At 46.5% G+C, this 13,735-nt stretch overlaps 1 protein-coding gene and 1 long non-coding RNA gene across 4 annotated transcripts in view; both read right to left on the bottom strand.

Annotated features, from left to right (window-relative positions):
• The window catches only part of LOC127594131 (uncharacterized), a 105,063-nt gene that overhangs the window by 13,378 nt on the left and 77,950 nt on the right, over positions 1–13,735 (bottom strand). The gene's annotated exons all lie outside the window — the stretch shown is intronic.
• The window catches only part of cpne5a (copine Va), a 59,553-nt gene that overhangs the window by 11,574 nt on the left and 34,244 nt on the right, over positions 1–13,735 (bottom strand). For all 3 annotated transcript variants that reach the window (XM_052054951.1, XM_052054931.1, XM_052054941.1), the window contains 8 exons: positions 8,801–8,904; positions 8,584–8,688; positions 6,754–6,795; positions 6,587–6,662; positions 5,128–5,181; positions 4,829–4,890; positions 1,033–1,079; positions 578–759 (listed from right to left, as the gene is read on the bottom strand). In XM_052054951.1, coding sequence (XP_051910911.1) covers positions 578–759; positions 1,033–1,079; positions 4,829–4,890; positions 5,128–5,181; positions 6,587–6,662; positions 6,754–6,795; positions 8,584–8,688; positions 8,801–8,904 — 672 coding nt within the window. The remainder of the gene's footprint in view (positions 1–577; positions 760–1,032; positions 1,080–4,828; positions 4,891–5,127; positions 5,182–6,586; positions 6,663–6,753; positions 6,796–8,583; positions 8,689–8,800; positions 8,905–13,735) is intronic.

Raw genomic sequence — 13,735 nt, forward strand, 5'->3', positions numbered from 1 at the left:
AGAGGTGGGCAAACTACGGCCCGCGGGCCAAATCCGGCCCGTTGGTCTTTTTAATGCGGCCCGCCGAAGGTTGCTACACAATGAAGGTTCCATGTCAACGACTGCAAAAATTTCATTTGGACTTGGGAGACGATACGGAAGCCCGCAGTAGCGCCAAGTCAAGCAAATCCCGTTCGATACGACGGAATAATGTACTCTTAAAGTCTGAAAAACCAAAAAAAATCTTGCGTACAAACAAAACGGACAGCGCGGGATTTCCCGACGGCGTTACTGATCGATCGGATGTGTTTCGAGACGTAGCCTCTTAAGCTAGCCGCTACTAAGCTAGCTGCCAACCGGCTAGCGACCATGAACCGGTTTGCCCAAGTCAAATACACAAAGTTAAAAAAATAAAATAATAATAAAAATAGCATTACCCGTGTAGCTAATAAGTTTTTTTATGATGGTGACATTTTGGACTCTGGAATGAATGATTCCGAATAGAAAGTGATTTGTTTTTGAAAACTGAGGCGAGTTGAACCGGCACGACTGACAAATGAATTTCGGTCACCACTTTGAAAAGTCTCAAATGACTCACCAAGGGGAACTCATGGGAGACCCTCCCATCGGGGGGCAGTTTCGCACCAAATCCCAAGGCGGGGAACATCTTATCGCTGTCGTAGTCCTGGATGATCTCGCCCACTGCCTTCAAGGCCATGGCGTAGGCGTTCATCTGGTACGGGTTCATGTAGTGGAGCGAAGTCGACTGAGACGGATTGCCTGTCAACGCCAGAGAGGAGTCATCCATGCGGGATACCCCCCCACCACCACCACCAACGGTGGCGGCCGTGATGTGATTAGCGCTTATTAGCCGCTTATTACACTTGGCTAGTATGACAGCTGCCGATTACAAAATCAAAGCTCTCAGGAAAAAAAAAATAAAATCGAAATCACATCATCCAGGATGTTGTACAGTCAGTCTCAGTGAAAAATAATCAAATCCTGCAACTTTGGCATCCGGTACGGCGCGTAAGCGAGGACGGTGACACTTACCGTTGGATGCGGTGAAGTCAATGGCCACTGTGAAGTGAATCTGCGTCCTGAAACATACGAACAGAAAGATATCTTGCTTTCTCGCAGAAAGGAAGGAACTTTTTTTTAACATCTTAATTGGGATCTGTCCATCAAAGAACAAGAAACATTCATGCTTCCAGTTGCCTGCCGAGCCATCCGACCCCAGTGGGGCGATCCGTTCGCATGTCGGCGAGTCCGACAGGCGTCAATCCGCACGTCCGTCAATCAACATCAGCCTCTATTTATCTTTACAAAATTCACCCCCAAAACTCCTCCCAAAAAAAGCAAACCATTTATACCACTGGTCTCCAAACTACGGTCCGGGGGCCATTTGTGGCCCGCCACCCATTTTTCAGCGGCCCGCGACATGACGAGAAAAAAATTAATATAATAATGGTAAAAACGGCCGCAAGGTAAGTCAAAAAAGGTGACGGTGGGCAGAAGGGAGGGTGAACCGTTGACGTTTTCACAAAATTCAAAGATACAAAGAAACCTCGAAAAGAACAACAACGCCGATCGTCAAAACACGAGAGTAAAGAAAGATCTTTCCATGTTTGTGCCCGATGGCTGATTTGATGAAGACTTGGCGTGAATGAGCCTGGAGTAACTAAAAAATGCTCACCTCACTACCGTTTTTGTTTTTTTTTTTCTTGTTTTGGGTTCCAAATGTGGAGATTCAGCTGTTGTTAAGTGCAGGGCCGGATCTATTTTGTGAGCGAGGGGGCTGTTGGCCACCCCAACAACTTAGAAAAAGTCCTCAAGCGTTTGCCTTCACACCTCCGACAGAAACCCGATGAAATAAACTCGACAATACAAACGATCGATCATTGACGATCATCGATCGATCATTGACGAAATTCATCCTTGCATTTTTCTGCAGGTGGCCCTCAAACCGAAAACTTTGGACCGTTCAAGGCTGCGGCCTTTGGCTACTTGGAAGCAAATGCACATTTTCAGCAGAGCTTCTTCCCTCCAAGCGTCTGCCCCGAGTGCCCGGCGAACCTCCAGGGAGATGTCAGAGAGGCACGAACCATCTCGGCTCCAACCGCCCCACCAAACCCCCCCGTTTTTCTTTATCCCCCAAACTAGTGCCGGCGCATGGCCGTTCTCTTAAATAAGCCGCTTTGCACCCGTTGATAGATGCTCCTCGGTACCTGAGCATGATCCCCCTTCGTGACATTTCTAGGCCAACAGAGACCATTAACGTGCCCCCCCCCCTTGAACATCTGCCTTGAAGCTTTTTTCGGGCCAATTAGACTTCAAGGTACCGCTTCCCTGATTATCCAGAACTTCGGCACGGTGACACTTCAGGGGACGGGGTGTGAATGAGGAGTCTGGATTCAAGGAGACCCGTCGGAATACCTTTTCGGTTGGATTTCATATCCGGGCTAGAAAAAGCGCCATTAACGCAAAAATTGCTTGTGAACGCTGCTGGGAAATTCATTGAAAAGGACGAAATGCTGAATGTGAAACCGAGAGAAAAAAAATCTAATTTAAATAGTCACGGCGCTTCCCATCGGCATGTTTTTAAAAGTTCAGCGACGCCGTCAGCGTCACTTTCTGGTCCCCATTTACTGCAGAAAACAAGACACACACACACACACACACACACACACACGCATTCTGCGTCGGCTTTTGCTCCCGGCTTTCCTAATTTCCCTTTCGAGGTGCGTCGGGGATTAGCCGAGATGCTGAGCCCACAAATGATTCCACGATGGGAAAATCAATGGCGAAGGATGTTTGACTGATGCTGCAGGATTGTTCGGCTTTTTGCTCTCCTCGCGCAAACAACTAATAGCCGGGCCGGGATGCCTATTTTTATCCTCGCCTCCCAAGTTAGTCGTCTGTAAAAGTCACGGCGAATCTTCACCTGACTGATGCTTTGCACCGCAGACAAATTAACGTGCCGTCGCCGTCGCCGTGACCTACCGGATCAGAAGTCCACGGATCAAATTGCTTCTCCCTGCAGCTAACGCGAGCGCGGCTTGCTATCGCATCTTTGATTGGTCGTTCTCAGCGGGCCAAAGCTTGTCGAGAGGGAAGTCTGAGCGCTGCCAAGCTGGAAACAATATGGCGGCCGAGCACTTTCTAACGCAGGGGTGGGCAAACTAGGGCCCGCGGGCCAAATCCGGCCCGTTGATCTTTTTAATGCGGCCCGCCGAAGGTTGGTACACAATTAGCCAAAAAATGCCAAATACTGCTTTTTAAATCAAGAAATCCAATTCATACGATGTGGAAAAACAAAAAGCCCTTTTTTGTTTTTTTAACAAGCGTTGAAGAGACCTTTTAGCTCGCAGGGGTTAAGGTTTCATTTCACGACGGGGGTGCGGCGCGAAGCCCTCGGAGACGGCGGCCGTTATTAAAGGTTGCACGGGTTCCCTAATTGGTTTGTGTTGCGCGGGAAAATAAGAGACGTAATTACGCAAAGTGCCGAGGGTTGAATGGAACGAGACCTCCGCTTCAGCTGGCTGCGGACGAACGTGAAGGTCTGCTCTTTACTTCTCCGTGGAGGGGGGGGGGGCATATTGGCCTCTTTTTTTTCGTTTGAGTGCATTTGATTGATCTCACGGTAAACAATCCATTTTTTGACATGGTCATTCATCGCAGGCTAAAATAACGAGTGGACTCGGCTTTGTAGTCGCATGACTTCTCTCATCGATTTCTTTACGATCTGATGATATTTTACGATCATTTGATATGACCGTTTTACTTTCAAACGACAACAACTTACAACACTGTGCAAGTGTGAGACGGAGAGAGAAAGAGGACAGATCTGGGACAGCAGTTACCACCATGGACAGCCAGACCGAAGACAAAGAAAAAGCAGGGCAAGGAATGCGTTCAACCGGCCTTAATTACCGCTACGTGAATTTTTATTTTTATTTTTTATCATTTATCATCGAGACTGACATCGGAGCTGAGCCGAGTTTCAAGGGGAACATATACTTTAGAATACAATGGAACCTTCATTTCACAGATGAATTGTGTGTGTGGCGAGCGGAATTGAGGCCCTTTTTTTTTCCTGCCCTAAAAATGTCTAGTACAGTATGAAATGATTGTTAAAAATCACAAATTTATTAGCGGTATTAGTTTTCTCCTCCGTTCCGATTGTATGTGATCGATTTGTAGCGACGCCACTTGAGTGAAGCGCGACTCGGCAGTCGATAGTCCGTCGCTTTGAGCTACGACAACAGCCAAGCTAGCTTCGCCGCGACAACAGCTAAGCTAGCGAGTCGAGACGCCACGACGCTTGAGGTCGGACGGACACGCCCTCCTGTCATCTGTTTGTTTCTCTTCTTTTCTTTCTCTATCCAAACATAAAGTGTACCGGTATATTTTTTTTTCTACAAACAACAGCTGTCCTATCCACATCTTTTTCATCCCACCGGGGTTTAGCCAGTGTGGTTATAAAGAGATCAAGGAATCTAAAGAGAATCAAATCTAATCTAAAAAAACTAAACAAAAACAAAAACAACCCCCCCCACCCAAAAAAAACAACAAGAGCTGTATACTGGGCCAAAGTGAGCAGGTTTGCGTGTCCGCGTGCAAGTCCAGTCAACAACAATGAATAGTTAGCTATGTCACGCTCCTACGGTCATGCTAAGCTAATCTTCTCAAGATGGCCGCCGCATCCGTGAGCCCGCTGGGTCGACTGCATATGTGGCGACTGTCTCAACCGGATTGGACAAACGTGATTGTGTCACCGTGCCTTTTACACAGTTTTTTTTTTTTTTTTTTAAGTGGGGGCGAAGGGGGGGGGTGGGCGGTAACTCACCCTCCTTTAATGTAATCCAAGAATGTGTGCTCTGACTCCGCACTGAATGACATCAAGGACACCTGATGAAAAAAAAAAACAAACAACAACAACGACAACAAATCTTGAATGTTTGCTCACGTCCATGAACGCATGAGCCAGTCACACACCTGCGAGCACACCAAATGCCAAGCGAGCGTGACACACACGCGGCCAGACTGTGATCCCGACTGCTGAATATCTCAATTACGGTGGCGTTCATCGTCCCCGAGTGAGCGCAGAGAAAGCAGCGCCGAAGCTCGGCCTTCAAATGTACTCACCGTCCCGGAGTTGACGTATCGTTTTTTCTTGAGCTTCTTCTTGGCGTTCACCACCTTGGGACGGTGTGGGGGAGAGGAGGGGATGGGGGGGGATAAAGTGGGATCATGATCACGGGAACGATTCTTTTCATCCCTCCCTGGGTGATAAACAATGAAGACATCTTTGCCCTCCTGTACCATGCCCGAAAAGGCTAATGGAGCGTACGCCCAATCCAATAGCGGCATAGATCACGCGGCGCAGCCACAGCGACATTATTCAGAGGCTCGCAGGGGTGCGCTTCTGCCGCCAATTACATTGTGATGCGCAAACGGAAGCTAAGGCAAGCCGCTCCTGCCGTGGAGAAATCATTCCTTTGACAAAGGACTTTATCTGCTCCTGGAGCTAAAGAAAAAAAAAATATATATATATATATATATAAAACAATGGTGCACGCTTGTGACGTGGCTAACACTTGCGTGCCAATAGTCGCAGTGTTGGAACCCTTTCGAGAATGGATATTTGTACACAAACGGTGCCGCAACACATGTAGAGTGACAATATTCCAATATTCACAGGCACATATTTTTTTATCGTCTACGGCAAACGACTGATACCGCAGTAGCTAGCCGAGTCACGGCGCAGTGGACAGTCCAATTGACGCATTTTTGCCCCCAAATATTAAAATAACAACAATAATTATAATCTTTGATTTTGGGGGTGGGGCGTTTTGTCTTCCTTCCAACTGCTGTTTATTTTTTTTGACATGGAAAATGCTGATTGGAAGTTATCGCTCACCATTTTTTGGAGGAAAAAGAAAAAAAAAGAAATGTACAAATATACGTGCGTGCTTTTCAAAGTATAAATAATGGCGATGAAATAACAGATTTCCAATCATTTTGGATACAGTATTAAATTTTATTTATTTATTTTTTTAAATATTACATTTAATTTTATTCATTCATTCATTCATTCATCTTCCGTACCGCTTGATCCTCACTAGGGTCGCGGGGGGTGCTGGAGCCTATCCCAGCTGTCTCCGGGCAGTAGGCGGGTGACACCCTGAATCGGTTGCCAGCCAATCGCAGGGCACACATAGACGAACAACCATTCGCACTCACACTCACACCTAGGGACAATTTAGAGTGTTCAATCAGCCTGCCATGCATATTTTTGGAATGTGGGAGGAAACCGGAGCACCCGGAGAAAACCCACGCAGGCCCGGGGAGAACATGCAAACGCCACACAGGGAGGCCGGAGCTGGAATCGAACCCGGTACCTCTGCACTGTGAAGCCCACGTGCTAACCACTGGACTACCGGGCCGCCCACATTTAATTTTAATTTTTTTTTTTTTAAACGAATGAACTGACTCGTTCTGTCCATTTTCAAAAAAAATCCCAACGTGGCCCCATTGAGCGCAAAAGCTTCCCCAAGCACGGGGCACTCGTGTGGAAACTTTTGAATCGGAATTTTTCAGTCACCTCATAGACGTTCAGCTGGCTGGGACCCCGACATAATTCTTTGTAGCTGCTGGTGAATTCGCCAATGAAGTCGTGGCTGGGAGACAATGACAACAACAGAAAAATATTACACAATGCACCGACGCAGGAGTGTGTGTGAGTGTGTGGGTGGGGGGGGTGTGTCTGACCTTCCATCTCTGTCCCAGTCATACACTTCCACTTTGATTGTCCTGTAAAATGAAAAAAATGAAAAACAAGAGGACAAAGACATTTGTTATCGTCAAGGTGAGCATGAGTAAGACTGAATGACGCAAAACAAGCTGCCAAATTGTGATTCATGAGAATTTGAAAAAAAAAAAACAATAAACAAATGACAAATCTGCTGCGCTCTATGTTTGCTATTCTTGAAACAGGAAGAAAACGGATATGAAACCATTTTTAAAGCACAGGATGCGGACCGATGCCAACGCGATTTGGACTTGGGGCCCCATCGAGACCAAAGGTTCAAGTGACAAGAGGGAACAACAACGCTGCAGACATCAACATGTCATTCGGACTGGGACGAAAACAAACATTTGATCACATTTGTAATTCTTTCATAAACCCGAAACACGTTCAAGTGGGGAAAAGGGGCCCAGTCAAGGTCGGAAATGACAGCGAGTCCAAATCCTCAAGGGTTTGGAGCCCCCCCCCCCCCCCCCCCCCCGACCCCCCTCCACCTCCTCCATCTGTCTGACCCAAATGACTCACAGGTGAGCACAGACGGATGGTGAAAAAGAGCAACCAAAAAAAAAAAAAACGTCTTTGGAGACACCCGCCATGCGAAAGGGGCCAAACTTCTTCGCATCGTCAGTCAGAAACACAACGTCAACAAATGTCTTCGTCAAGGACGCTTGATGACGAGACGAGATGCTGTGAAAATGCTGGTCACGTGGCAGCGACGCTAATTCAAATGTGCGTTGCCATTTTCTTGGTGAACACAAACGAGACTAAATGCGCTTTAGAAAACCAAAAAAAAAACGTACACACCTTCATTATCGTTGACCAGAACGGAACGTGACAAATGATGCCGAATGTTACCCAGTGTCGCGTGTCATTTCTGTTTCCGAGGTCCCCGACGTCTTTTTGCCCGAAATTGACTAGCAGTACAGTGAAACGTCTCTACAATGAAATCATGTTCGCAGACATTTGTCATTTTTCACAACAGGGGGTTTTTCACTGTAGCAAATTTGATCTCAGATGTAAACACACAAAACGTATATGTGTACTCTTTATACTCTTTTGCTTGTCAATTTCTTGGATCATGTCTTTTATTTTGCTTCCTCCGTCTTTCATTTCGATCGCTTTTACCCTCTCTTCCAGCGTCAGAGCTTTTCTTGTCTTAGCTGCTTCACATCCAAAGGTGCGTTTTGTCGCCATTTTAGCAATGTAACGTTCTTGCTGCGTCTGAAACTAACAATAACAAATCCTTCCTGGACTACCGTGCATGTGTAAACCAGTGTCGTGGTTGCTGTTGCCGTTTCCGAAAGAAGCAGTAGAGGTCGCTGTCGGATTAGACTTTTGCGGAAGGCGTGTCGTCGTTGGGAGTCAATCTCGTCGCCAGGCAAGAGCAGAGAAAAATATTTCGTATAACGAACAGGGGTACTTTTCATTTCAGGGGGTGCAGAAAAGTGGGGATGGATTTCATGCATTAACATTGTTTTTCACACTAGGGGGTATTTCGCCCATGTAGGTTTCATTGTAGAGGAGTTTCACCGACGTATTTGCATCAGAAGAATAACGTGACGGGATGGCACAATTGAACACAGAGAAAGGCCAGCCGGGATCAAACGTCAGTTGCACACACTTTCAACCCAGACACCTTCAACAGGAATGTCAACTTTTTGATAACGATCAGATTTTCCCCATAAAAAAAGCGACGACGACGACGACGAACCCTGGGAACCGAACCGCCGCTGAAAACGAAAAGAGCAGCAGCAATCGGTTTCCAACTGGTCACTGTACGACTGGATTGTCACCTGTCGTAGTCTCCGTTGCAGAGCGCTCGCACAGGGATGGAGAAGGGCTGCCACACGGGGTTCAGCGTGCTCTTCACCACTTCCGTCTTGTGGCAGATGGTGAAGCTGAAAGTGAAGGACGGAAAGTGGTTTCAGCCGCGGCGCCAAACCCTTTTCCAGTCTGCCCCCGCCGCCGGCTTTGTGAGACCGCCGCTAAAAGACCAAAAAAAAACCTTACGTGCCATCCTCATTGCTCCTGTAGAAGACCATGAAAGGGTCCGACTTGCCGAAGAAGTCCTTCTTGTCCAGTTTGTTGGCGCAAAACTGCATGGTGGTGTAGTCCTGGAGAGGGAGAAAAAACAAACAAAAAAAAGGACATGGTGGGAGACCACAGCAGACCACAGCATCACGCCGGACTCGTGGTCCACATCCAAAACCCGTTAGCATGCTAGCGAGTTGAAGAATGTGAATGCTCTGTTTGCTGCCCAGTCCATTGTTGATTTGTGCAGACAGGAGGTCTATTCACAGTGCGTTGTCGTTATTGTCCTGTTAAATGCCGTATTTTAGTTTGTTTGTTGTGGGGGTGGGGGTGGGGGCAAGGGGGCGGGGGAGATGGGACTTTGTATTGTGGTCATAATAGAAATGTAACAGGCAGAGAAAATGCTCATTTGTGGCCGCCTGTCATTGCCAAGCAGCCAACGAAGGTTCTGGATCCTCATCCGAGCAAGACGCTTCCCAACACTTCCCCAACCACTTCGAAATTTCCCGCAACGTCATGCAGAACTTCCGTCTTTGCACGTTTGCCTGTCCCCCGTGGCTGCTGGCAGATGATCGGGTTGCTCGGCACCATAACAACGAAGAGCTTTCCTGTCCTGCTCTCGGCGGTCTCTGTTCTGTCTCATGCGGGGATTAGAAATGCCCAAACCGATTCCCAATCTTCAAAGCGTATCTGTCTGGGCAGTGACGATAACTCCCGCGGACCAAGACTTTGAAGTCTTTCGAAGTTAATTGAGTGGCTTCTCACCTAACCCATCACAGTTTCTGTCTTAAGTCCTTTCCAACCATTCCGGCGAACCACACGATGATGATAATAATATACTATTATTACTGTTCTTGTTATTATTATGCGCGAGGCACGCGCGAGTGCAGCTAATAATACACGAGCAAGACGAGCATTAGCATAATGACACTCATTTGGGCCACCGATTCAACGGAGGCCGCCATTAAAGGCACAATGAACTTGGCCTTAAAACGTTCCTGCTTTCAGCTGGCGGTCACGCTCTTAGCGACCGTATGCTAATGAGGCGGCGCAGCCGAAAGGTAAAAAGACACCCGAGGCGAAAGCCCCCCCGACGTCCCAAAAAAACAGTCCGACCGCCGCTAGCTGGCGGTGGGACTGTTTTTGCGCTTTCGACCGTCTTTGTTAGGAATGCATTGTTTTGGGTTTTTTTGGGGGTTGTGTGAATTCTTTTTGGTCCACTTTGTGTACACCGCCGGTTTGTTTTTTCAAGCGCTCCAGAAATACACTTGAGTGGAGCCGAGTCCATCATACAAGGCACTGTTCAGAATTATTGACTGGGATGGCGCAAATGCTATCTGTAGGCTATTGACTCCTTCACTCCCAATGACGTTTTTAAACGTCTTTTCAGACTTGTTCCAGGATTGGCTGCTACTCAATGAGTTAAGAATCTTTAGGCCCGCCCCTTGCAATTTCATGTGCTACGTGTGTTTCATGTGTTAGCATGGTGAAAAAACAAACCAAAACAAAATCAAATAAATCGTCCGCCATCTTCGACAGTGAGAGAGAGACACAGAGCGCTGATTTGATGACGTCTATTAAAGCTCCTCCGCCTCGTCGATGTTGTTTCCAATCATACGTTTTATGTTTCTAATCATCACCCCGTGAGGAGGATGAAAATAGCGAGGAGCTAATTAAAGTAGCCTGTGGTGGCAAAATCAATGAGCCTCTTTTCTGTTCTCTTGCCTCGAGTCAGAGTCAACATGGCCCCGGTTGCCACAGAGACCAAGATTCACACTCACGCCGCGGGTCAAGTTTCCACATTCCATCAAACCTGCCGTGCAGGTTTTCGGAATGCGGGAGGAAAGTGGAGTACCCGGAGAAAAGCCACGCGGGAACGGGGCGAACATGCAAAGTCCGCGCAAAAAGGCCGCAGCCCGGAATCGAACCCCGCACTTCTGCACTGCGAGGCCCACGCGCTAGCCACTCAGGCACCGTGCCGCCAGTTATGGAGCCCGGCCGACAAATTTACACTCTCCACTGCGGCTACTTCAAAATAAAACACATCTCACATTCTCAAACTGTCCTGTTCAGTCTCCAAATGCGCACCGTTTGTCGGATAATATTTCAAGGTGACGTACAACGTCGGCGACTTTTTCAAAATTTGGCGACGATTCGATCGGCCTACTCATTCACTCCCAAAGACGTTTTTAAACGTCTTTTCAGACTTGCTCCAGAATTGGAGGCTACTCGATGAGTTAACAAGCACTCGTGAAATCATTTCAGGGAGTCGTGAAGAAGTACAGCCAAGACCAGAAAAAGGACATTTGTTGTACCCACTCAAAGACCAAGTGGGAGGGGCCACCCAAGTGGGAGGGGACGCAGATCGGGATGGTGGCATTTGTATGGTTTTCGGGGTCGTTTTTTTTTTTTTTTGGGGGGGGGTGGATTTTGGATGCGAAGAAAGGTGGACATTTCTCTCCATCCAAAACTGTTCCTCTGTGATATCAGTTTGCGATGCTTAACTCATTCACTCCCAACGACGTTTTTACACGTCTTTTTAGACTTGGTCTAGAATCGGCTGCTACAGAATGAGTTAATGTGTCTCGTAGATTATTAATTGCTTCAGGAAAGGTCATTGCACCCACCTGGGAATGGCCAGTTGCACCTCGGACCCGATTACAATACAATACAATACATGCTGATTTATATAGCGCTTTCACAACAGCGGCAGCTGTAACAAAGCGCTTTACAAAACAGTTAACACAGCCATGTCCAAAGTCCGGCCCGCGGGCCAAATCCGGCCCGCGGTCGAATTTCATCCGGCCCTCGGCCCCCGTCATAAAATCAGTGCCGTCTGGCCCGCAGGTTGGGCGCAATGGAACACGTGTTGCATTGACTGAGGTCTCGTAGACTGGCGAGTGATGTTTCATAGAGTACTGCTTCCCTCTAGTGGCTAAATGAGTAATAGCATTCACTAAATGAGTAATAGCATTTAGACACTAGAGGGCATCACTCACGAGTTAACAAGACATCACTCCGTGTTTATATTGACTGATATGTCATATTTCAAATTCCTGTTTCAAATGAACCAAAAGAAATTCTTAAGATTGTTGAAATTAAAATAAAAATGGAAATGTGAAACAGACTGGCTTACTAAAATTTGTTGAACAATATTGTTGTTCAATGTAAAGAATGTCAGCCAAGGTCGGCCCCCCGACATTTTACCACATAAAATCTGGCCCCCTTGGCAAAAAGTTTGGACACCCCTGAGTTAACATAAAGTAAAATAATAAACAACACATAACATAAAACACAGACAGTCATGCAGTTCTAACCACTTTTCCGTCACACGCTTTGTTGTTTAAAGCAGTTTGAGATGAAAGAGGAGAGAATCAAAGTGTCCTTTAACCAGTGGATCAGAGACGTCACGATTGGCCAATAAGGTCAGGTGAAGGGGGATTGAGGAAGTCATTGGTACGTGTGTTCCCCGAAACCTGGTTAGCTGTTGCCACTTACCTTACTGTATCCTGGCTGAGTCGACTTGTTATTTTTTTTCCACGCGGCCTGCTGTTTCACTGCATAACGCGCATAAAACGGCAAGAACGTGCTCTCGGCCCGCGTCGATACGCGCTCGGTTTGTTGTTTCTGCGTCATGTAGCATAGCGTTAGCATATCGTACACTTATTCAGCTCTATTTTGGTCCTTTATTTTTATTTGACTTTCAATATGACGCGTCTGTTCTTGGTTTGGGATTTTATCCAATAACCCCCCCCACCCCCCAATAAGACGACTTATACCCCGGTGTGAGTTCAATCAACTTTCTTCTTCTCTATTACGCATTTTATGGCTGCTGCGACTCGGGAGTGACTTATAGTCCGGAAAATAAGTAATAAGGTCGATTTTTTTGGGGGGGGGATCAAGTATTTGAAATGAATTAAATTTGAATATGAACATTTTCTCTCTCTATATATATATATTGTGACTACTTGATCATTTGATACATTTCATTTTCTATGTAGGTTGAGCTGCATTTTTTTTTTGTCAGTGCACACACGCCTACAACAGTGTCTCCGCAGCTGCACACGCAGTCAATATGCTTTGAAATGAAGGTTTTAACGTGAAATAAATGCCGACGCCCATGTAGAGCGCAGCACGCGTTGAGCCAGTGGGAATAAAAAATCTCTTTGTGTCTTCACCGCTATGCTTTTTTTTTTTTTTTTTTTTTCCCCTCATTTGCATCCGCTAGAAAGCCGCCAGAATGTTGGGGCGGATGTTAGATGCAGCGCGCGTCGGTAAGCGAGCAGGGAGAATCGGAAATATTAGCACAGAGCCGAGTCAATTACCCATCGAGTCCGTGCCTCAGGTAGACATTCTGGGAAAATGTGTCTAAGTGGATGAATTAGCTCACCCGGGAGAGTGGAAAAAGAATTTACCGGTGATTTCATCAGTGATGAAATCACTTTGGCGCAGGCTTGAATCATCCGGCACAGGCCTTTGCTAAAATGCTCCCGAAAGCCACGCGCGCGACCTTCCACGACCTGGCGGAGTTGGCGCGCACCCCCCTCGTCCCTCACGTCCCAGCGACATCAGAACGACACCGTGAAGACGTCCCCCAAAATGTCTTTGATTGCCAATATTCATAATTCAACCGATAAATACACCAGGAACTGTTATCGCCAATTAATTTACAATTAAAAATATTGTTATAATATTAAAAATAAAAATAAAATAAATAATAAATAAAATTTATAATATTTAATAATTAAAAATACAATTAAAATCAGAGTTGTTGCATCCTGCTTCACCGTGAAGACGTCCCCAAAATGTCTTTGATTGCCAATATTCATAATTCAACCAATAAACACACCAGGAACTGTTATCGCCAATTAATTTACAATTAAAAATATTTTTAGAATATTAATAATAAAAATA

Source organism: Hippocampus zosterae, chromosome 2 (assembly GCF_025434085.1).
Source record: "Hippocampus zosterae strain Florida chromosome 2, ASM2543408v3, whole genome shotgun sequence".
NCBI lineage: Eukaryota > Metazoa > Chordata > Actinopteri > Syngnathiformes > Syngnathidae > Hippocampus > Hippocampus zosterae.